The sequence below is a fragment of the Garra rufa genome, chromosome 2, assembly GCF_049309525.1.
Source record: "Garra rufa chromosome 2, GarRuf1.0, whole genome shotgun sequence".
Taxonomy (NCBI): Eukaryota; Metazoa; Chordata; class Actinopteri; order Cypriniformes; family Cyprinidae; genus Garra; species Garra rufa.
Window position 1 is genome coordinate 37,450,617 of NC_133362.1, and position 19,555 is coordinate 37,470,171.

The following is a 19,555-nucleotide window of genomic DNA, read 5'->3' on the forward strand; positions in this document are numbered from 1 at the left end:
TGTCTTGAGGTGTGGTAATAATCACCCTCATGTCGTTCCAAACCTGTAAGACAGGGGTCATCAACTATATTTGTCAGAGGGCCAGAGTTTTACCAGACAGAAATCAAATAAAAATCTAATTTTGGCTTAACATTATGTTTAATGTTTATACTTTTTCCATTTCATTACAAAACTGAAGGCATTTGATTCATGCTCCCATCACCTATACGACAGTCAACCACTAGGAGTGATAGATATTTTGCCTCAACTCAATTAGGCTAAGTCAACTTTATTTATAGAGCACTTGAAAAACAAACACGGAGGAAGTGACAGAAAAGGGTCTCTTAACGGAGGTAAAATGGCACTCTCAAAGACCACGAAACGCAAAGTTGATGTAGAAAACAGGTCCTTCAATGATGACTGGACTGAAAAGTACGCATTTATCATGCCAACCTTCCGAAATGCGTCACCAGTATGCCTAATTCGCAGCGAAACTGTTGCTGTTGCAAAAGAGTACAATCTGCGCCGTCAACACAACACAAAACATTCTAATTTCAAGGTTTCATACCCTGAGCAGTCAGAAGCCCGTCAGAGAAAAATCGCCACATTGAAATCTGCCTACTCCCGTGCAAGTGGCATTATTACTCGAACTTTAACTGATCAAGAGAGAGTGACGTGTGCATCCCTGCCGGCTGCTTGGGTGCTTTGCAGACATAACCGGCCTTTCACGGAAAGTGAGGTTTTAAAGGAGTGCATGATCACTGTCCTGGAGGAGCTTGCCCCCGACAAATCAAAGGACAGAATTATTGCATCTGTCAAACAAGTACCTCTATCTGCCTCAACTAATGCACGTCATATGCACGTTTTGGCAGAGCAAGTGCAGAAAGCTGTCATTGACGGGGTTAAGGTTTGATTTGAATTCAAGCCCACTTAACGTTTCATTTGATGTGCGAACATTATTTGTGACCTGTTTTGTTCTGGTACCAGGTTATTTATTTACCATGCTTTTTTAAGTTGTGCCAGATTGTTTTTCCTCCTCTTTTTTATTCCTGAGGAGTCTGCTAGTTTCAAGCATGTTGTTGAGACTTAGAAATAAAAAAAAACAAATGTTAAGTAAGGGCATGAGGAAAAGTTAAGCGTTCGTTTTTTTTTTTTTTACCTGTTTGAAACAAACGCTTAACGCCGCATAGTCTGTCTGAGTCTGTCCTCATTTCGGAGTGTAGCCTAAATATAGTCATAAATGGTGGTTATTCTGACAAGAGACTGTTGTTGTTATTTTTAGTTGCTTTAATAGTGTGGACCACTATTTTCTTTTGATCCTCACAATTTTGGAATCCAGTCGCGGGCCGGATTGAAAGGCTCAGTGGGCCGCCAGTTGATGATCAGTGCTGTAAGACCTTCATCCATCTTTGGAACACAAATATTGTAAAAGATATTTTTGATGAAATCTGAGATCTTTCTGACCCTGCATAGACAGCAACGCAACTATAATGTTCAAGGCCCAGAAAGATAGTAAGGACATCAATAAAACAGTCCATGCAACATCAGCGGTTCAACCTTAGTATTATGAAGCCTTAAGAATACCTTTTGTGTGCAAAGAAAACAAAAATAACAACTTTATTCAACAATTTCTTCTTTTCTGTGTCTGTCTTTTCGACACATGTTCATGACAGTACCACCAAGTTAACTTAATAACAGAATTGTCATTTTTGGGTGAACTATCCCTTCAAGACATCTGATACAAGCCTTGCCAAAGTTCACTTGTGACTAGATCTTGAGGTAAGTTGAAGAGCAGCTCTGTGTGATCTTGCTCTGTCAGGCCTTGTTCACTAGGGGGCACTGAAGTTCTACCCTTTTTTCCCTTCCAATCCTCTATTCCAGTCATTAATCTCTGTCGTATGTTGGCCTACAGCGCATGGACACCTTCCAGCCTCTTAAATTTTCTGGATGTTCCTCCTAACTCCCTAATGGCCTTTGTTTGTTTGTGTTCGGCTTCTATCCTCAGCCCACATTTATCCACCCTCGCAAAGACTTACTCTTTTGTTCACGGTTTCAACTCTTCCCTTTACTGATAGCCTCAAACTCTTGACAGGCATTGGAGTTGACGCACGGGGGTTAACGCACTTTCAACGCGTGTTTATCTTCTCCGTAGTAGAGGGAATGCTAACAACGTCTTGCCCAAGCACGCACAAACGTTGACACAGTTCTTACACACATTCACACCCTCTCCATTGCTGCCGGGTTGACCGTGACCTCCGATCCCTGGCCACCGCAGGACGGGGCGTGTGGGCCGCGATGGGACCTCCTGCTGAGGGGACTGCTCTGCGTCAGCTCCCTAATCTCATCCAAACCAGTGGAGCGCGAGCTGTTGCAAGAATGTCCTGATGCATTCTGGGATTGAACACGGAGAGGTCACGGATGGAGTGAGGAATGACTAAACAGGAGTGGCACTGACCTCGTTGAAGAACAATCATGGTTCACTCATGAGATCATGGTTTGTTATGATTAATCGGTTTGCTGATTGGACTTAATTGGAAAATCGAGCGGGTCGTAATGACACAAACTGGTGTGTTGGAATACCTCACACTTCAAAGAGCCCATGTGCTCTTGGGTCAGCTGACCGTCAAGATTACCCTGGGGTTTTCTAAAGAGACGCTCAAGCTTTAGAGGTCACTGAAACTTGGGGATTTATCACAATTGCACTGAAATACACTGACTTTTCGTACTGGCTCGTGCAAATTTGAGCACCCATAGTCAGGGCTGTTTACTTTCAGGAGAACCTTGTCCGACATCTCAATGTGTTTGTCTTTAGTTTTAAGTGTTTGTATGGCAGGCATCTTTATCCTGCGGGTCACTCGTCTATTGCTTCATGTTGTTTTGTTTCATTTCTCTTCCTGTGTGCAAGTGTTTTTGTGCGTCCTGTGATTTGTGTGCTGACATGTACTTTTTAAACATTTTGACAGGCCGTTCTCTGTTATGACTTTTTGGGTCTTTTTGTTTACAGTCTGTGTGTGTACTGTGGCTGTGTTCTGAATAGCATACTATCTTACTGTTTTTGCAGCATAGAGTTTGTAAACTGTGGACGGTATGCAAATTTTCTTTTTGCACGGAAGAATGACTTCTGAATGCAAGGTGCATCACATCTGCGCTATTCTGTGCTATTTTATAGTAGAAATAGTGCATCTAAGTCAAAATGGCTATTGTTTAATAAAATGACAAAAGAAACTACCCTTCTAAATGTCATAGTTTAGTAGGCAATTACGTAAAACGGCGGAATCCAGTCATAAAAATGGAGTTTCATCTAATTTTGGATGAAATATTCTGAAGTAGATCCGTACTCTTAAAGGATTAGTTCACTTTCAGAACAAAAATGTACAGATAATGTACTCACCCCCTTGTCATCCAAGATGTTCATGTCTTTCTTTCTGCAGTCGTAAAGAAATTGTTTGAGGAAAACATTTCAGGATTTCTCTCCATATAATGGACTTCTATGGTACCCCCGAGGTTGAACTTCCAAAATGTAGTTTAAATGCAGCTTTAAAGGGCTCTAAAGGATCCCAGCCGAGGAAAAAGGGTCTTATCTAGCGAAACGATGGGTAAATTTCGATTGCGCATGCGTAGTCTGTGTAATCCGGGTCCATACAGTTTGGGTATGTCGAAAAACTCCCATCTCATTTTCGTCTTCAACTTCAAAATCATTCTAAATTTGTCAATTTGTTTCGAAAATAACTGATCATTTTGCTATATAAGACCCTTCTTTCTTAGTTGGGATCTTTTTGAGCCCTTTGAAGCTGCATTTAAACTGCATTTTGGAAGTTCAAAATCGGGGGCACCATCCGTATCCATTATATGGAGAGCAATCCTGAAATGTTTTCCTCAAAAAACATAATTACTTTACGACTGAAGAAAGAAAGAACCTCTTGGACGACAAGGGGATGAGTACATTATCTGTACATTTTTGTTCTGAAAGTGAACAAATTCTTTAAATCAAAACACGACTAGTGTCTGCATATTAGGCTGCAAAAATATTATTTAAATATAAATCCAGCATGTTCTGCGTGTCTCTGTGTGAATAAATGTTTCGTTTACTACGCACATACTGAAACCCGTGTGAGGAATGCTGTGCTTTCAGCCTCTGCAACCTCAATATACGAGTACATGAACACCATAAACATAATCTGTAGAGATGTTCAGAGTCACTTCATGAGCATTTGAGAAAAAAACTATCCTCATATCATATGCAAACGGGAACTTAAAGGTCTTTACAGCAACCCGTCAAAATAAAAGTTTAGTTTAACTTGAACAAATTGTGACAGAAATATATTACTGAAATGTAATGATAGTAGTAATAATAATAATAATTCAATTATTATATTAAAGCGTTATTTTGATAATGAATATTTATCAGAAAAAATTATTTACCAGAAAAATGTATAAAAGTTTATAAAAAAAATTATAAAATCAATTTAATCAGAGTTTTTGATTTATTATAATGTAATGAAATCATTAATGGAATGCAGAAAATTTATTTAAAACACAGAATTTGTTAAAAATGAAACATTTCATAGGGTCTTAAATTGTGTACGTGTCATGATTTTGATTTAATTAGATGTTTTTTTTTGTTTTGTTTTTTTAATTTGAGAAACAATAAAATGAATTTCATAGTGCTGTTGTAAGAATATTGTGTAAGATTTATGATTTCAATTAATTAGACAGGCTTTTTGATTTAATATTCTTTTTATTTAATCATTTAAAACAGAGTCCAGAAAAATTTTAATGGTAAAAAAAAAAGAAAAGAAAAGAAAAAAAGCAATTTGGGAAACAGTAAAGCGGATTTCATAGGGCTGTTAAATTGAGTAAGTTTCATGATTTCAATCAATAAGACATGATTTTTGATTTATATTTACAATTAAAACTGAAAAAAAAAAACAATCCAGAAAAATTAAAATTTTTGAATTTCATAAGGCCCTAGTTTAGTGTACGGCTCTTACAATGCCATTCAAAAGTTTGAAGTTTATTTGATCAACAATACAGTAAAAACAGTAATATTGTAAAATATTACGATTTAAAATAACTTCTTAACTTTCTATTTTAATATATTTTAAAGTGCAGTTTATTCCAGTGATGGTAAAGCTAAATTTTCAGCATAATTTCACTCAGAAATTGCTAGTAAATTTCACAAATAATTACAAAGTACAGTATGCACCACATTTTTTTTAGTGTACCTAAAGCAAGAGAGTAGAGAGTCTTTAATTTGTTTATCAAGCAGATGTTTGTTTATCAAATTGGTGTTTTAGTACAGTAGCTGCGCGCTTCTGAATTCATTAATGTACTGTAAGTGGGGTTTGTTTGTGTTTCTTGGATTGGTTTGCTATTCAAACATGTTTTACATTAGCTTTTATGTTTTGCGTAACCCCCAAAAAAATACTTGAATTGATTAGCTTCGTAGCATTATGACAATGATTATGCTCAAAACAAAGCGCTCCGAGTAATGTTTTCCTTGGTCTATTTGGACTAGATCAAAGAAGTCAAATCAGAGTTTGAAAAATGAACGATAAACATCTTCGTTAAACACCAAAACGAAAGTCTTCAAACCATTGTAGAAAACACATTTTGACAAGTAATGACTTAATGACAGTTGCACTCAAGTTTATAAACAGAGTTGCTAGCATATGATACCATCTTCTCGCCTAGTTTGGACTCTTTAAACGTTTCTCGACTGTTTTCATCTTCAAAACAAAGATACTTTTGTTAATTTGTGTTTGCTTGGTCTCAGCAGAATACAGAGAGGGTTTGGTTGCTTCGCAGAGTTTTATTGGCTGACCTCAGTCATCGGTGCACAATGCAAAAAAGAAAATAGAGTTTGTTTCCTGTTTTCATGATCTGAATGTGCATTACGTTACATAAACAAATTAGCTGAAGAAATACTGTAGTGTAGTGTGTGTGTGGTCAGCATTTGTGGTTATAATGACCCTACGCAACACACTCAAGCACATTATGCGTAATATGCTAACTTCTATCAGTTTACATTAGATTGTGAATGTAAGTAATGACAAACAAGAGTGGTTAAAAATGGTTTAAGCTCGACAGGCTGCATTTATGGACATCTTGGAAGTGTTTTGTCAGGAAGACACTAATCCATACTGAAGGTATGCAGAGTTGTGTTGAGCTTAACTGTAACCACATTTGCCCACGTCAGAGCTTGTGTGTGTGTGTGTGTGTGTGTTGCTAGCATGCAGCATGTGGCCGGTTTGCAGACGTAGCTGACCCACCTTGTTACTATGACAGCGCCCTGGCCTAAGTTCAGACCAGACTGTGTGCATTAGCGGTTGAAACAGGATGTGGTGTGTTTGTGTGTGTGTGTGTGTGTATTTTACATAGCTGGAGTCACAACATGTGTGTTTGAAACATTGGCTCTCGAGCTAAAGTTAGCCCTGTATGGGCCGTTTCAGTTAGACATGAAGAAAAAAAATCACGTTTTATTGGAAGGTCTATCTTAAACACAGAGGCCTGGCTAAATAAAGATACGTTTATGTGTCTCACACACGCATACACTTTCACTGTCTGCCTTGCCCCTCTCTTAACACATATGCGTTTGTCTCGAGTGAAATTCCCAGGGTTTATTCCAGCCGCGCCGCTTTCTAAGGAATAAACAAACAGGGCCGGTGAGCCGCGTGTCCCTGCAGCGCTCCATCAGAGGCTGCGCTAATGAGAGCTTTATAGAGCTGTAAAGAGCGCAGACATTAGGAAGTGGTTTACAAACCAGACCTTTAAAGGTTGCAGTCGCTCTCTCTCCTCTCCTTGTGTCACTTCGGCTCTGTTCCAAAATCTAGTGAGCTGCCTACGTAGGCAGCACGTTCCTGGCACAAAGGCTGTTCCAAAAGGAAATACCTTCTTTTGGCAGAATTGCATGTAGCCATAGCAGAGAAAACAATCCCATAATGCACTGTGACGTGAAATGATAATTTCAATTGACATGTCTTTTTAGGTCGTAAAAATCTTTTTTTGAGTATAACATCTGATGCATCAGGCTTTTACGGTTCATTCTGTATGATAAAGCAAAAAATATTTGATCCCCTGCTGATTTTGTACGTTTGCCCACTGACAGACAACAAAAAAACTAAAAGTATTTGACCCCTTTCCAAAACATGACAATTTTGCAAAACCCTTGTTGGCAATCACAGAGGTCAGACGTTTCTTGTAGTTGGCCACCAGGTTTGCACACATCTCTGGAGAGATTATGTTCCACTCCTCTTTGCAGATCATCTCCAAGTCATTAAGGTTTCAAGGATAACGTTTGGCAGCTCAAACCTTCAGCTCCCTTCACAGATTTTCTTTGGGATTAAGGTCTGGAGACCGGCTAGGCCACTCCAGGACCTTAATGTGCTTCTTCTTGAGCCACTCCTTTGTTGCCTTGGCCATGTATTTTGGGTCATTGTCATCTTGGAATGCCCATCCACCACCCATTTTCAGGCCCTAGGCTGAGGGAAGAAGGTTTCCACCCAAGGATTAATGGTACATGGCCTCATCCATCGTCCTTTTGATGTGGTGTAGTTGTCCTGTCCCCTTAGCAGAAAAACACCCCCAAAGCATAATGTTTCCACCTCCATGTTTGACGGTGGGGATGGTGTTCTTGGGGTCATAGGCAGGATTCCTCCTCCTCCAAACAAGGCGATTTGAGGCCAAAGAGCTTGATTTTGGTCTCATCTGACCACAACATTTTAATCCAGTTCTCCTCTGAATCATTCATATGTTCATTGGCAAACTTCAGACGGGCCTGTACATGTGTTTTCTTGAGCAGGGGGACCTTGCGGGTGCTGCGGGATTTCAGTCCTTCATGGCGTAGTGTGTTACCAATTGTTTTCTTAGTGACTATGGTCCCAGCTGCCTTGAGATCATTGACAAGATCATACTGTGTAGTTCTGGGCTGATTCCTCACCGTTCTCATGATCTTTGAAACTCCACGAGGTGAGATCTTGCATGGAGCCCCAGACAGAGGAAGATTGACAGTTATGTTGTGTTTCTTCTATTTGCGAATAATCGCACCAACTGTTGTCACCTTCTCACCAAGCTGCTTGGCGATAGTCTTGCAGCCCATTCCAGCCTTGTGTTGTGGAATCTGATTGATTGATTGCTTTTTTGGACAGGTGTCTTTTATACAGGTAACAAACTGAGATTAGGAGCAGTACCATTAAGTGAGTGTTTCTAATCTCAGCTTGTATAAAAGACACCTGGTAGCCAGAAATCATGCTAATTGATAGAAAATGTCCACTACAGGTGGTAAAACAGCAAGCACTTGTAATCGTTTTCATACACCGTTATGATTACAGCTCCATATTTTTCGCTTTCCAGATGTAACAAGATGGCTTGGTAGCTCAGATCCTGGTTTTGATCCTTGGGTACGAATCCCTTGAAAACATGACTCACAGGAAAAAGCTGAAAGATGAGAGATAGAAAAACGTCACGTTTTTACGTCACGTTCATGCTATTGTGTAGGTTTAGGTGTAGTGCAGATGGTACGTTATATTTCTGTCAACGTTTCTGCAAGTTAAACCAAACTTTTATTTTGACAGCTTGCTGTGCAGACCTTTAAGTTTCCGTTTGTATGTGATATCAGAGATTGTATTACTTTTGGGAAATGAGAGGGTCTGTATTACTTACTATTGTAGAAAGCATAACAGTCAACTTGGATCACATGTGCCTTAACCAATCACAAATTTCAGTCAGACATTTAGTCGCCATTTATGGATACCGTTTATGGAAAAAGTCAGTGACTTCTCTTATAAAACTGCTTTTTTTTTGTGTAAACTCTAAAAATAGTTAAATCCAAAAGTATTGTATAGTGTAAAACATGTTGAAGATTAGCCAATAGGCCTTTGATTCAGTAAATGAGGAGCTGTTTCCTCTAAAAAGCTGTTTATTCAGCATAGTAAAGCCTCTCCTCCATTGACATGTGTTCAGATGTTGGTGCTATGTCAGCAGCTCGTGCACTTTCACGACTAATCATAAACTTTGTTCTCTTTCTCTGGCTTATAGATTCTTCACCAGTGCATTGCGTTATTCTTCATAACTACATTTATGTATACCAGACATTTTATAACACCCCTCTCCATGACATGAGGTCTTATCGTATTTTCACTTTAAATGAAATGCTGGGGTTTTACCTTCTGATTCTATAGTAGCAAATGCAACATTGATTGAAAGATAAAACCACACATCCTTTTTTAGCTGTTGTTGTTTACATTGTGGTTAAGCAGACAGTTTGCTTCTTGCATTCAGTTCAACAAGTAAAAGAGGGCAAGCTTTTGACTGCCCTGCACACTACACACTTTCGTGTTCTTGCTGCATACATGCAATAAAATGTATGAATCAGTACGTTAATCTAGCATATTTAATTTCTCAGGTAATTTCAATGTTATGACCTGTTTCTGGGGTAGCCAAAATTATACTTTAATATAAATTAGAGCTACAATTAAATATGTGACCCTGGACCACAAAACCTTAGGTAGCATGGGTATATTTGTAGCAAAAGCCATTGTATGGGTCAAAATGAGAAATTTTTCTTTTATGCCAAAAATCTTTAGGATATTAAGTAAAGATCATGTTCCATGAAGATATTTAGTAAATTTCCTTCCATAATTATATCAAACCTTAATGTTTGATTGGTTATATGCATTGCTAAGCCACTTTAAAGCCGATTTTCCCAATATTTCATTTTTTTTTTCTCCACCTTCGGATTCCAGATTTTTAAATAGTAAAAATATTGTCATATCATAACAAACTATATCTTATTCATTCAGCTTTCAATCAACCAGATGAATGGTTTTGTGGTCCAGTATCACATATAAGGATACATATGAAGAGATATATTAAAACCTGTAATTGACACCCTTGTAATGAGCAAATATTTATGTCCTTTTTCACTCATGTGATTGTCAACCTTTCAGACTGATGCTGCCATTTAGGTGTGTAACATGCCTTTGTATTTTTGTATTTTGTTTTTTATTCTATTCTATTTATTTATTGTATTTATTTATTTATTTATTATATTTTATACATTTTTTATTCTATTCTATTTTAATTTATTTTATTTTTTATTCATTTCATTTTCTTTTTTCTTTTTTCTTTTATTCCATTCCATTTATTTTTTTATTCTATTCTTTTACTTTTTATTTAATTTAATTTTTTTTGTATTCTATTTAATTTTTTTATTGCATTCTGTTGTTTAATTTTTTTTATTTGATTCATTTTATGATTTTTTTTCTTTGTTTTATTCCAATATATTTTGGTTTCTATTATTTTACTTTATTTTATTTTTATTCAGTTTTATTCTATTATATTTTTTATTCTATTCTGTTTTATGTTTTATTTTATTAATTATATATATATATTTGATATTTTATTCTAATCTATTTTTTATTCTATTCTATTTTATTTTAGATTTTTTTTTCATTTTAGATTTTTTTTTAATGTTTTTATTTTATTTAACCTTATTTTATTTTCATTTTATTTAATTTTAGATTTTTTTATTTAATTCATTTTATATAATTATTTTTGTTGTGGCTTTATTTTATTTTATTTATTTTATTTGTAGGGATACCACACTATTTGATTAAAAGGTAGTAGATAACACATGCACAACAATTTCTGCAATATTTATATTTCCTGTAATATTTACTAAAATAATTAGAAATCATTTAAATGTAATTGTTCAAAAAATTATAATTTATACTAAATTATACTTTTAGACATCGTCTTGATTCTGTAATCCTATTGTAGCATTTTTCACAAATAAAATTGATGAAAAAAACATGAATAAAGTAAACACTCTGTAATTTGGCAAGCCTATGCACACTGAGAAATCATATTTTCTTAAATATAAATCAGCTGACAGTACAGTACATAGTGAATGTTTTGTAACCAACTGTATGTTTCGCAGCATGGTTTGAAATTAAAAATAAAATAAAAAAATAAAATAAAATGCATTTTTGCTGTATACAGACAGTACTGTATGTGGAAAAAAAAATATTATAGCATTTGTCTTTCAATTATTAGACAAAGCTGTTAAACACCATAAACTAAAAATGGGCCCTCATCTGCAAAATATAATTCTCATATCCATTCCTGCACATACTCTAACCCTAATCTCTCTCTCTTCTCATAACAGGATGACCGGCCGAGAGTTCTTCACTCGTTTTCCTGCCCTCTATCCCTTCCTCCTCAGTCAGCTTCAGGAAGCTGCAGCCACTGTGAACAGGTGAGAATTTCCCAACAAAAGGCCCCCTATAACATCACATGACCCCGCAATGTGTGTGCGATTTGCGTCGGATGTTGTTAAAGAGCTGAACGATCCCAGCGTTGGCTAAACGGACCCAGTTCTTCTTCTCACCCTTCTTTAATTTCTCCGAGGCCCTTATTTAAGATCGTTTAAGTGCCTCATTAGACCTATTAAGCATTTTGACCACACTGATGGACAGATTCCTAGCTGAGATGCCTCCGATAAGTAAACCGCGTGTGGGGGTTTCGGCCATGTCGGATCCAGACAGCTGTGAGAACATGCTAGTCCCTTATCTCCCTCATTTAATTTCTCCACAGACTGATGCGCAGCTCTTCCAAATAGCACTTGCCTTGTGCAAGAGGCCCTTGAGCCAATATTATCTTAATATGTATCAAATTATTTTAATGCGTTTTCAGTCTGGCGTTCTCTCCTTTAGCTCAGAGTGGTCTCACTCGTTCCCACGGCCTAGTCTTCACGTCCCACTTGCCAAGCAACGCTCGTATTTTATACAGCCTATAAATTATTTAGCATATAAATAAGGGCAGAAAGAAGTACGAAGAGGTTTGCGCCACCCACCTTTACCAAATATGAAAAGAGCATCATGGGATGTTTAGGGGGAGTTCGCCGTTTAGCGTGATTGAGAAGTTTTTCCTATTGAAGTGCAATCCAGAATGTTTCTTTTTTTTCTGGAAAGCAGGCTGTAAAAAGCATGTGGGAACTCTGGAATACGGTTCATCGCCCTCCTTGCAATTTGTAAACCGGTTCACGAAATGAAGATTTCACGAGCACGGATGAAATCGTGATGAATGATTTGCCTCGGCTTGAGGGGTTTATAACAGTTTTAAACGTTTAACATGGGAAACGAGTGCCGAGAGGGTTCGGGTTGGACATGCACCAGAGATGAAATGAGATGAAAAGACCGGGGCAAGTGGAGCCAAGACTGAAACTCGCTTTGCTAATCTCACATTTTCTTCCAGTCTTATCACCTCTTCACCCTCGCTGAACTTTTTTTGCTTCATCATATTTCATTGGTTCGTTCTCGCACTCCCCTTCCAGCTTGCGCATGAGGTTTAACGCTTCAATCTCCCTGGGCTTGGTGATGATCTCAAGTTCTTGGCTGTCCCACACTGTGCCTGACTGAAATCAGACTCTAAACGCATTACCCGGGCCCTGATTAGCAAAATAGCATTTCCTGCACTCTGGCCCGGGGTCTACGGGCTCCTGGGACCCCTTGGTGGTGGGGAGTTTGGCCATGTTTGATGTAATAATGACAAGCGTATCCACAGCTGGCAGCTGTGCCGTGGAAAGCTCACGGCCTGTAGAGAACAGAACAGGTTTTGGCCCTTGCAGAGCAATAGAAAGATATGAGTAATTTACATTTGCGTGTGTTTTCTGTCTGTTTTTTTCTTGTGTTTGCTCTGGCTTAAGTCTTCAGTTTCCACTGGACTGTCAGAGAAACATGTGCAGAAATGTAGTAAAAACGAAAGGAAGTGAAGGGGTCATTGGGTTAGTAATGGTGACCATGTGTACATGTGCTCATCTTGTCATTGAAATTATTAGTTGCTGTACGTGTTTGGAATAGCTTGTCGCTAATTCTGAAACCCTCAGCTAAGAGATCAGATATAATATACAGGTAAGAGGCATGAAATACGTTAGTAAGTGCAGTTCAGTAAATGCTAGTTTAGTAACTGGAGAAGTTGGGAAGTCACATACGGGTGAGTTGGTTAGGTTAGTACTGTTAGTTACTGTATATCAATAAGTGAGGGACGTCTAATCATTAAAGAAGTTATGAAATCGCATTTAGATGAGTTACATTCCTTCAGTTATTAACATATTTGTATCTGGAATAAGTTATACTAGTTAAATAAGTTAGTTGGAGAAGTTATGAAGTCACATACAGGTAAGTTAGGTTAGTACTGTTAGTTTAAGTAAAGGGCATTTAATAATTAAAAACATTATCTAATCAGATTTAGATTACTTGGATTCCTTCAGTTAGTAACATTTGTATCTGGAGTAATTTATACTAGTTAAGTAAGTTAGTTGAAGAAGTTATGAAGTCACATACAGGTAAGTTAGATTAGTACTGTTAATTTTATCAATTAAGGTAAGTTTGGCTTAGTCTTTTAGTTAGTAACATTTGTATCTGGAGTAAGTTATAGTTAATTAAGTTAGTTGGAGAAGTTGTGAGGTCACATACAGGTAAGTTAGGTTAGTACTGTTAGTTTTATCAATTAGTGTTTAATCGTTAAAGAAATCATGAAGTCACATACAGGTCAATAAGTGAGGGGCGTTGAATCATTAAAGAAGTTATGAAATCACCTTTAGATGAGTTACATTCCTTTAGTTAGTACTATTTGTATCTGTAGTAAGTTATACTAGTTAAGCAAGTTAGTTGGAGAAGTTATGAAGTTACGTTAGGTTAGGACTATTTGTTACTGTATATCAATAAGTGAAGGGCGTTTAATCATTAAAGAAGTTATGAGATCGCATTTAGATGGGTTAGATTCCTTCAGTTAGTAACATTTGTATCTAAAGTAAGTTATGCTAGTTAAGCAAGTTAGTTGGAGAAGTTATGAAGTCACAAAAAAATAAGAGGTTAGTAGTATTAGTTATCAATGAGTGAAGGGCGTTTAATCGTTAAATAAGTTATGAAATCACATTTAGACAAATTAAGTTCCTTCAGTTGGTATCATTTGTCATCTGGAGTAAGTTCTACTAATTAAATAAGTTAGTTGGAGTCACATACAGGTAAGTTAGGTTAGATCAATAAGTGAGGGTGCAATTAATCATTAAATAATGAAATTATGAAATCACATTTAGATAAGTTAAAATCCTTCAGTAACATTTGTGTCTGGAGTGAGTTATACTATTTAATCGAGTTAGTTGGAGAAGTTATGAAGTCACATACAGGTAAGTTAGGTTAGTACTATTTGTTACTGTATATCAATAAGTGAGGGTGCAATTAATCATTTAATAAAGTTATTAAATCACATTTAGATGAGTTAAAATACTTCAGTTATAAACACTTTTTTATCTGAAGTAAGTTATACTAGTTAAAGTTAGTTGGAGAAGTTATGAAGTCACATACAGGTAAGTTAGGTTAGTACTGTTAGTTTAATCAATAAGTAAAGGGCATTTAATAATTAAAAACATTATCTAATCAGATTTAGATTACTTAGATTCCTTCAGTTAGTAACATTTGTATCTGGAGTAATTTATACTAGTTAAGTAAGTTAGTTGAAGAAGTTATGAAGTCACATACAGGTAAGTTAGATTAGTACTGTTAATTTTATCAATTAAGGTAAGTTTGGCTTAGTCTTTTAGTTAGTAACATTTGTATCTGGAGTAAGTTATAGTTAATTAAGTTAGTTGGAGAAGTTGTGAGGTCACATACAGGTAAGTTAGGTTAGTACTGTTAGTTTTATCAATTAGTGTTTAATCGTTAAAGAAATCATGAAGTCACATACAGGTCAATAAGTGAGGGGCGTTGAATCATTAAAGAAGTTATGAAATCACCTTTAGATGAGTTACATTCCTTTAGTTAGTAATATTTGTATCTGTAGTAAGTTATACTAGTTAAGTAAGTTAGTTGGAGAAGTTATGAAGTTACGTTAGGTTAGGACTATTTGTTACTGTATATCAATAAGTGAAGGGCGTTTAATCATTAAAGAAGTTATGAGATCGCATTTAGATGGGTTAGATTCCTTCAGTTAGTAACATTTGTATCTGGAGTAATTTATACTAGTTAAGTAAGTTAGTTGAAGAAGTTATGAAGTCACATACAGGTAAGTTAGATTAGTACTGTTAATTTTATCAATTAAGGTAAGTTTGGCTTAGTCTTTTAGTTAGTAACATTTGTATCTGGAGTAAGTTATAGTTAATTAAGTTAGTTGGAGAAGTTGTGAGGTCACATACAGGTAAGTTAGGTTAGTACTGTTAGTTTTATCAATTAGTGTTTAATCGTTAAAGAAATCATGAAGTCACATACAGGTCAATAAGTGAGGGGCGTTGAATCATTAAAGAAGTTATGAAATCACCTTTAGATGAGTTACATTCCTTTAGTTAGTAATATTTGTATCTGTAGTAAGTTATACTAGTTAAGTAAGTTAGTTGGAGAAGTTATGAAGTTACGTTAGGTTAGGACTATTTGTTACTGTATATCAATAAGTGAAGGGCGTTTAATCATTAAAGAAGTTATGAGATCACATTTAGATGGGTTAGATTCCTTCAGTTAGTAACATTTGTATCTAAAGTAAGTTATGCTAGTTAAGCAAGTTAGTTGGAGAAGTTATGAAGTCACAAAAAAACAAGAGGTTAGTAGTATTAGTTATCAATGAGTGAAGGGCGTTTAATCGTTAAATAAGTTATGAAATCACATTTAGACAAATTAGGTTCCTTCAGTTGGTATCATTTGTCATCTGGAGTAAGTTCTACTAATTAAATAAGTTAGTTGGAGTCACATACAGGTAAGTTAGGTTAGTACTATTTGTTACTGTATATCAATAAGTGAGGGTGCAATTAATCATTAAATAATGAAATTATGAAATCACATTTAGATAAGTTAAAATCCTTCAGTAACATTTGTGTCTGGAGTGAGTTATACTATTTAATCGAGTTAGTTGGAGAAGTTATGAAGTCACATACAGGTAAGTTAGGTTAGTACTATTTGTTACTGTATATCAATAAGTGAGGGTGCAATTAATCATTTAATAAAGTTATTAAATCACATTTAGATGAGTTAAAATACTTCAGTTATAAACATTTTTTATCTGAAGTAAGTTATACTAGTTAAAAAAGTTAGTTGGGGAACTTCTTACTAAAATAGTAAGTTAGTTGAAGAAGTTATGAAGTCACATACAGGTAAGTTAGATTAGTACTGTTAATTTTATCAGTTAAGGTAAGTTTGGTTTAGTCTTTTAGTTAGTAACATTTGTATCTGGAGTAAGTTATAGTTAATTAAGTTAATTGGAGAAGTTGTGAGGTCACATACAGGTAAGTTAGGTTAGTACTGTTAGTTTTATCAATTAGTGTTTAATCGTTAAAGAAATCATGAAGTCACATGCAGGTAAGTTAGGTTAGTACTATTTGTTACTGTATAAGTGAGGGTGCAATTAATCATTAAATAATGAAATTATGTCACATTTAGATTTGACATAAAAATTAAGTCACATGCAGGTAAGTTAGGTTAGTACTATTTGCAATTAATCATTAAAAAAGTATTAAATCACATTTAGATGAGTTAAAATACTTCAGTTATTAACATTTGTATCTGAAGTAAGTTATATTAGTTAAAGTTAGTTGGAGAAGTTATGAAGTCACATACAGGTAAGTTAGGTTAGTACTGTTAGTTTTATCAATAAGTGAAGGGCGTTTAATCATCAAAGAAGTTATAAAATCACATTTAGACAAATTAGGTTCCTTCAGTTAGTAACATTTGTATCTGGAGTAAGTTCTACTAGTCAATGAGGTTAGTTGGAGAAGTTATGAGGTCACATGTAGGTAAGTTTGGTTAATTCAATTATTTATATATGTTAGTACGTGAAAGAAGTTATGCCAAGTTATGAAATCACATACAGGTAACTTGGTTAGGTTATTACTGTTAGTTATATCAGTGGATGGTGTTATGTCAGTAAGTGAAGGGCGTTTAATCATTAAAGAACTTATGGAATCACATTTAGATGAGTTAGATTCTTTTAGTTAGTAACACATTTGTATCCAGAGTAAGTTATACTAGTTATTTAAATTAGTTGGACAAGTTATGATGTTACATATAGGTAAATTAGGTTAATTCAGTTATTTATTCATGCTAGTATGTGAAGGAATTTATGCTAGTTACATTGGAAAAGTCACATTCAGGTATGTTAGTTGGGTTATGTCTGTTAGTTTTATGTTAGTAAGTGATGGAAGTTATGCAAGTTAAGTTAAGTTAGACCAATTAAGTCACGCAGGTTAGTACAGTTAGTTACATTAGTAAGTGGAGGAAGCTATGCTAGTAAAATCAGTTACAAAGTCACATCCAGGTAAGTTTGGTAAGGTTAGTGCTGTTAGTTATACTGTATATGTCAGTAAGCGAAGGGTGTTATGCTAGTTACATTAGAGAAGTTAAGACGTCACATACAGGTAAGGTTATTCTGTTAGTAAATCAAACAAGTAATGCTAGTTAGATTAGACAAGTTGTAAAGTCACGCAGGTTAGTTTAGATGGTTACATTAGTAAAATTAAGGAAAGTAACTTTTTTTAGTTAAGGTGCATAAGTCAAGTATTTTAGGTAAGTAAATTTTTCTTTTCTTTTCTTTCAGTGATTCAGGGCAGGTGAAGCTGCACCCCAGTCTTTTCTTGTTACTGTTGGTTTTGGGACGCCTCTACCCGTCTCCTATGGATGGTTCATCATCTCCTCTGGGATTAGCTCCATTTATGCCCTTAATCATCAGGTAAGTATAGACAATTAGATCATCTTTAAAAATAATGATGACCAAGAGATGAGCTGCACTGAATGTTTTAGCTCAAAAATAAAAGTTGATATAATTCAGCTGACTATTTCTCAGCCCTCTAGTCTCACAGGCTGCTCCCATAGCATATCGTCTTATCCTCCAACTAAGGGCATTCATTCCCGCAATAGTTTTTTTTTTCGTCAGCCTCCACATTTTTTCTTCTCTTACAATTTGTAATGCTTGAGATGTGCCGCTACTGTTGCTGTTCCTGTTCACACATTTTTTTCATTGTTTAGACAGAGTAGGAAAAATATTTTTGGAACACATTCTACAAGTACCTGTAGTGGCATCCAAACATAGACGTGTCTTTTACACACACACACACACACATACAGAGAGAGTGAGGAATAGGTCACGGTTGTGATCTCAGAGCCAGGAGTAATCCTTTCCACTCCCGTTTGTGTGTCACAGAACACTATGTTCCTCCAGCTGGGGAGCAATAGATCTATTTGGATGAAAGAAACAATAGCAGGATGATGTTTGTTTTGGCTCAAAATGAGGGTGGAGAAGTCTTGCTCCCACTGCTGCTTCTGATAACACAGCTCCTGACTTTGCATGCTACACGCATGACTGACACCATTTAAAATCTCATTTCATGTTGAATACATTTTGCAATTTTATCAGTTTTCAGGCAAAACAAGAAAATAACTTTTAGGCTGTGTTGCAAAACCTTGTGAGCTGACTTTACAGGAATCATAAGCCCGCTCTCAAACATAAAGGCTTTTCTAAAAAGTAGGCCTGCACAATCTAATAATGACAAAGAAAACCAAATACAAGATTAAAAAGCAACTTTTTTACTTTTAAAAAAATAAATAAATAAATAAATAGTTGCCTATTAGGGGCCTCTTTTTGCATTTACTGAAAGTCTGCATTTACTTCGGGTGTATTTTTGTGTGTTTTTGATTACTTTTCTAAAAATTAGACAACTTGTGCCTCTCATTTTCCTTCCAAGATGGCCGACGAGTCAAAACGAACGTACGTTATAAATGCTTATAATTCCTTCAATACTAAAATTTGTTTATGAAATGCACTACCAGTCAAAAGTTTTTGGACAGAAAGATTTTAATGTATTTTAAAGAAGTCTCTTCTGCTCACCAAGCCTGCATTTATTTGATCCAAAGTACAGCAAAAACAGTACAATTTTGAAATATTTTTACCACTTAAAATAACTTTTTTCTATTTGAATATATTTTAAAATGGAATTTATTCCTGTGATTTCAAAGCTGATTTTTTAGCATCTTCACTCCAGTCTTCAGTGTCACACGATCCTTCAGAAATTATTATAATATTCTAATTTGCTGCTCAAAAATATTTATTATAATTATTATGTTGAAAACAGCAGATTTTTCTTCCAAGATGGCCGACGAGTCAAAACTAATTTAGGCTATAAATGCTTATTCCTTGAATACTGAAATTTGTTTATAAAATACACGACCAGTCAAAATTTTTGGACAGAAAGATTTGTAATGTTTTGTTTTAAAGAAGTCTCTTCTGCTCACCAAGCCTGTATTTATTTAATTCAAAGGACAGCAAAAACAGTAAAATTTCAAAGCAGATTTTTTTTAGCATCATTACTCCAGTCACATGATCCTTCAGAAATCATTATAATATTCTAATTTGCTGCTTAAAAATATTTATTACAATTATTATTATGTTGAAAACCGCTAATTTGTATATTATATAAAATATATATATAATTTTTTTTTTTTTTTTTTTTCTTTATAAATGCACCCTGCAAGTAATCTAGAGCGAGCAACGCAATGCAAATATTCACTTTCGCTTTTGGTGTGAACGCACCAGTAGTGTG

At 35.4% G+C, this 19,555-nt stretch overlaps 1 protein-coding gene across 1 annotated transcript in view; it reads left to right on the forward strand.

The window, feature by feature from the left end:
• Positions 1 to 19,555, forward strand: part of thada (THADA armadillo repeat containing) — a 195,221-nt gene that overhangs the window by 63,738 nt on the left and 111,928 nt on the right. Inside the window, exons 27-28 of the mRNA XM_073834661.1 lie at positions 11,147 to 11,236; positions 17,557 to 17,688. Of these exons, the coding sequence (XP_073690762.1) occupies positions 11,147 to 11,236; positions 17,557 to 17,688 (222 nt within the window). The remainder of the gene's footprint in view (positions 1 to 11,146; positions 11,237 to 17,556; positions 17,689 to 19,555) is intronic.